At 44.5% G+C, this 5249-nt stretch overlaps 1 protein-coding gene across 1 annotated transcript; it reads left to right on the forward strand.

The window, feature by feature from the left end:
- Positions 1 to 2949: 2949 nt before the first annotated feature.
- Positions 2950 to 5249, forward strand: HOXD4 (homeobox D4). Its single transcript, XM_051623985.1, has 2 exons — positions 2950 to 3821; positions 4225 to 5249. The coding sequence occupies exons 1-2, from the start codon at positions 3353 to 3355 to the stop codon at positions 4527 to 4529; spliced, it is 774 nt and encodes a 257-aa protein (XP_051479945.1). The 5' UTR covers positions 2950 to 3352; the 3' UTR covers positions 4530 to 5249.

Here is a 5249-nt window from a genome sequence, read left to right on the forward strand (position 1 = left end):
GAGGGCAGCAGCAATTCAGTGCATAGCAGGAAATGCTGTTCAAGGTTTCTGGCTGCAGTAAGGAGCTAAGTGTATTAATCTTGGCACTTCAGACTGAGACCAGTTTGTCTCTCAAAGAGGAAAAGAAAGCCTGCGACATTTGGAGATTCACTGGGTATACATTGTCCTACCCGCTTCTACCAGCCCCAGTCTGACCAGGAGTACGTAGAGGAGCAGAGCTGTGTCTGTGTTCCTCCCCGTTTCCTCTCCCTGCTTGCTGACAAACAATCTCTTTCACTGCTTGTGCCAGGCTTTTCCGTCTCTTTTTGCCTTATGTTGCGGTATTGGTTTTCGAGCCTTTTAAATACGAACTGAAGAATCGCCTCCAGCGTTGCAGTTTTAATTGTATTCCATAGGTAACTTTCTACCCCCCGCATCTCAGCCCTGAGCTATGGAGATGCCCTTGGCATTTTATTGCAGGATTGGCCCTAAATGTATGGATTACTTGTTTTCTGCCAACATACATTTAGCATACTGATTATGAACCAGAACACAAAAAGCCTGATAGATCAAAAGCATTTTGTATGGGCAGTTGAAGAGGAGGTGAATATATAACGCTTTTGTTCATCAATAACTCTTCGGCTTTGACCTGTCTGAGCAAGACTTGCAATAAGGTGAAACGCAGGTCACAGCGTCTAACAAATATGAAAATGTGTAGTACTAAGTAGAGTGGGAGCTGCTGCTTCCCCAGCCCCATCGCTTCACCCAGGGCTGCCCTCGGCAGGCTTGTCCGTTCCCGGGGGCTGTCCCAAGGACGAGCTCGTTCCCCCCCCAAGCCTCTCCGGGGTAACCCTGCCAATACAGTCGGGTAGTTAAATCCACACACATCCCCTCCAGGGGGGAGGTGCCCCCCCTCCTCTCAGAGAAGGGAAGGGAAAGCGGGACGAGCCGCTTAAAATAGTTGGGTGGAGACTGAAATAATCCAGGGGGAGTGAAAAGAAATTAGGAACACAAAGTCGTTTCGAGTTGCACTTGCTGTGAGGAAGACACCACCGCAGTGGTAAGAAAGCAGATGTTTAAAAATAGCATCTCCCAGATCATGCAGCTGGGAGTTGGGGCCAGGCAAACAAACCGGTACACATAGCTGGAATGAACGCAACACCCCCAAATCTGCCCTCCGCAGTGGTTGGATGTATCACACCCGCACCATTATTTGTCCTTATGGTGCCTGTTTTAAATAGTGGAAGGAGAAGAGGTTGACCGCAGGACAACAGTGAGGAGCTGGGTCAGACACAATTCATGAACTTTTGTACTCCTGTGTGCTGCTGTCGACAGAGTAAAAATAATGAAACTTTGTGATATGTTTGTAAATGATTTCGGCTGACCTCTCGCCCTGCCCTTCACCATAAACGCTACGGCGGGGAGAACCTGGGAGGGTGCGAGGCTGCGGCTCGCAGGCAGCTCTCAGGATAATAGCTAGAGCAGCATAATGGGATGAAGGTAAATTTGGAAACTCTCTTCTTCCAGAGAGCAACTAACCACAGCCTTTAATCTCCTCTTTCTCTCCAATCGCTGTTTCTCTTGTCGGCTGTTTTACTTCTGTTTCGATTTTTTTTAAAATCCCTTTATATATATATATATATATATATATATATATATATATATATATAATTAAAGGGTCCGTGTGTATTTCTAATTAGGGATATTCTGTTCAGGTTCATGTTAGCCTAAATAGATAAATATTATTTTCTAAATTATTTTAACTAATATTACTCTAAATAGCGCAATTTGGCCGGCAGCGTCCGTTTTCGGTAGCGAGGACGTAAACGGCCGAACATTTAAAGTGAGCAGCAGGTCTTTCTGATAATTTAGTAGGCGAAATTCTTCGCTATAAATTGGTGGGGAGCTCTATTGCAGCAATAATAACAAGTGTGAATCTTTTCTGAAATCCCACCTTCCTGCAAATCCGTATTTCAGAACTGAGTCCCAGCAGAATAGTTTGCATTCCTCAGAAGACAGTAAGGACTAAGAGAATTGCAAAGACCTACTATATTGTAGATGAAAACAGAATGTTATTACGTTGTCTATATATACCCTGTAGAACCGAATTTGTGTGATATTCATATAGTCACAGATTCGATTCTAGGGGAATATATGGTCGATGCAAAAACTTCACCTTTCTGCAAATAGTTAGAAGTTTAAATACTGGCGGAATCAAAAGGCGTGTGCGTGCTGAACACTCTGAAATTATAAAAAGTTTTGCTGCCTCGCTCCTATTTGCTAGATTTATGAAGTATCTTAGCATTTCGTATGTCGTTCTGTCGTAACTCTCACTGACAGACTGTGAGTTTAAACAGTTAATCTCACCAGAAGTTACACATTTTCTGAAAAAAAAAAAAAAAAAATCTAGCAATCAGTCAATGAATCTTTAAAAAGATACTAATAAATTAGCTAGATATGCCAGACGTTAGCAAAATTTTTCTGTCAAGGGTCCAGATCGCATCAAAATATTTACGACAGCAGCAAAAGCAGCATTCGCCTCTGGAACGTATTTACACTGGAATGTATTTACTTGTGCTCCAGGAATGATACTGATGAATGAAGACCGAATTTATCACATTAAACCCGTGATATTTTTAACCTAATTAAATGCGGTCTACAGTTCAATTGATTGAACTTTAGTGGTTAAAAGCGAACGGTTTCTTGCCATCTGTATGATTTTACATACATACGTGTATAGATTTACGTGCATATGTGTGCGTTTGCGTGTGTGCGCACATACGTATGCACACGTATATACTGAGGCTTGCAAAGTGAATGAAAAGTTACTGATTGCCTAATTTTATTCAGCAGAACTAAATTCTGGTAACTTTTGGATGACCTCTGCGAGACAAAGACAGGACAGATCTATTGTACGTCATATTACCCTCTTCTTTGATGGCTTTTCTTTTCCTCGCCTCCTTATCAGTTTCCTCCCTTTTAATCCCCACTTCAGCTCCTGGGTTCACACATTTCTTCCGATATTTTATTTAAAGCGAGGTAACAAACCCCGGTGGCCGTAGCGGCGGTCAGTCAGACGGCGGGGCATCTCCCACCGGGAATGAGGGAAGGCAGCTCAGACAAAAGGCCGGCGCTACCTGCGGGCCAGGGAGGCGGCCGCCGCCCCAGGGGGATCCCTACACCGTCGGTACCTGATTTGGGGGATGCGACCTGCCGGAGAGGGGGTCACTCGGGTACAGGGATATTATAGAGTGAAATTGGTGGAAATGCTGAGCTGCGGAGAAATCCGGTGATCGGCTCCCGCCTCCCTATTGGCCAGGCCGGTCACATGCCCGCCTAACTTTATTCAGTTGACAGCAAGTAGGAGGGCTCTATGGCAGGGGGAAAAAAAGACAACACGAGAAAAATTAGTATTTTCTACCTTCAGAAATTAATGGCCATGAGTTCGTATATGGTGAACTCTAAGTATGTGGATCCAAAATTTCCTCCTTGCGAGGAATATTTGCAGAATAGCTACCTAGGCGAGCAGGGGGTCGAGTACTACAGTGCCTCGCAAGGCTCTGATTTCCAGCACCAGGGACTCTACCCACGGTCAAACTACAGCGAGCAGCCCTTTAGCTGTAGCAATGCCCAAGGCTCTGCCGTGCAGACGCGGGGTCACGGACAGGAGCAATCCGGCCCAGCGAGCCACTTCCCCGGCCAAGCAGAGCATTGTCCACCGCCTCCAATGTCCAACTCGCGAGCCTGCAGCCAGCAGCCGGCCCTCAAACCCCCAAACGGGTCAGCACTTAAGCAGCCAGCAGTAGTTTATCCCTGGATGAAGAAAGTCCATGTTAACTCGGGTAAGGATCCTCTTCTTACTTTGCTCTTCTACCCTGCTTCTGGTGGTCCTCAGCGACGCTTGCTCGAGTCCCTGCCAGACTCGAGGACGAGCTTTTAAAGCCGAGGTAGCCAATTACACCCGTCATAAATTTTTATTGCTGAGGAAATAGGCCGTTGGCCATGCGGGGCTTTGCCGTGCAGGAGAAAACTCCATTTTAGGAGCCTGCTAGAGGCTCCCAGCCTACCTAGCTGCGTGTGCCTGTAGTGCTTGCCTTAAACGAGGGGGAGAGCAGCCCGTCCATTGTAAGCAACTGGGACGAATCCAGCCAGGCCACATGCTCGCAGCTCGTAAGGTTTTCTTTTGTAAAGTCGAACCGGCAAGTCAAGATTAGCTTTGTAAAGTTCTCCGTATTTTTTTCCCAGTGAATCCCAATTACAACGGAGGGGAACCTAAACGCTCCCGCACAGCTTACACCAGACAGCAAGTCCTAGAACTGGAAAAAGAATTTCATTTTAACAGGTACCTGACCAGGCGCCGCCGTATCGAGATAGCCCACACTTTGTGTCTCTCTGAGCGCCAGATCAAGATCTGGTTTCAGAACAGAAGAATGAAGTGGAAAAAAGATCACAAACTGCCCAACACGAAGGGCAGGTCTTCTTCCTCTGGTTCAAACCCCCATTTACAGACTGGTTCCAAAGACCATCAAACTGACTTGACAACTTTGTAGAAGAGGTGAAATTTTCCATTTCATCCTTCGCTTCTGACCAGTACTGTACATAACTGACACAGCCCAAGCAGAACCTGCATGTAGCAGCTAAGAAGTCGAGAAACTGTCATCTTTCTTTAAGGTACTGTTGTACAAAGGAGACAAAATCACGCTACTTTGGACTTTATTTGCCTCTGCTAGCACAACCTAAAAAAAAAAAAAGGGGAAAAAAAAAAAAGGAAAAAAACCAACAACCCAAACATCATGCAGGCAGTGGGAATTGGGAAAATATTAAACGAGACCTGTCCATAAAAAGTAATAAATCATTGAAAATGAAACTGTCCTGTGTTTCAGTTTTGAATTCGAAAGTGAAGGTTTGATGCTTTATTTTGGGATTTTTGTTTTTAATTGTCTTTTTCAGAAGGATGCATTTGGGAAAGTTGAGGACAGGAAATTCATAGCATAGTCTTTTATTTGAACATAAAGACTAGTAATTGTGAACTTTTTTGTGCTGCTTTACTTTTCTTGGTGTAATTAAAATACTTGCTCTTGTTATGTTTCCATAACATTTCAGAAGGTGTGCATAGGAATTAAGTGAAAACGGGTTATTTTATGTACTGATAGTGTTAGCGTATTTATTTATTTGTTATGTCGACGAGTGAAGATAAAAACAAAAATAGTCAAACCAAAAACGAGGAAGGGGAACTGAAATACAGTATTTCTCCTGCTTAGTCACATGAA

The sequence above is a fragment of the Apus apus genome, chromosome 6 (assembly GCF_020740795.1).
Source record: "Apus apus isolate bApuApu2 chromosome 6, bApuApu2.pri.cur, whole genome shotgun sequence".
NCBI classification, from domain to species: domain Eukaryota; kingdom Metazoa; phylum Chordata; class Aves; order Apodiformes; family Apodidae; genus Apus; species Apus apus.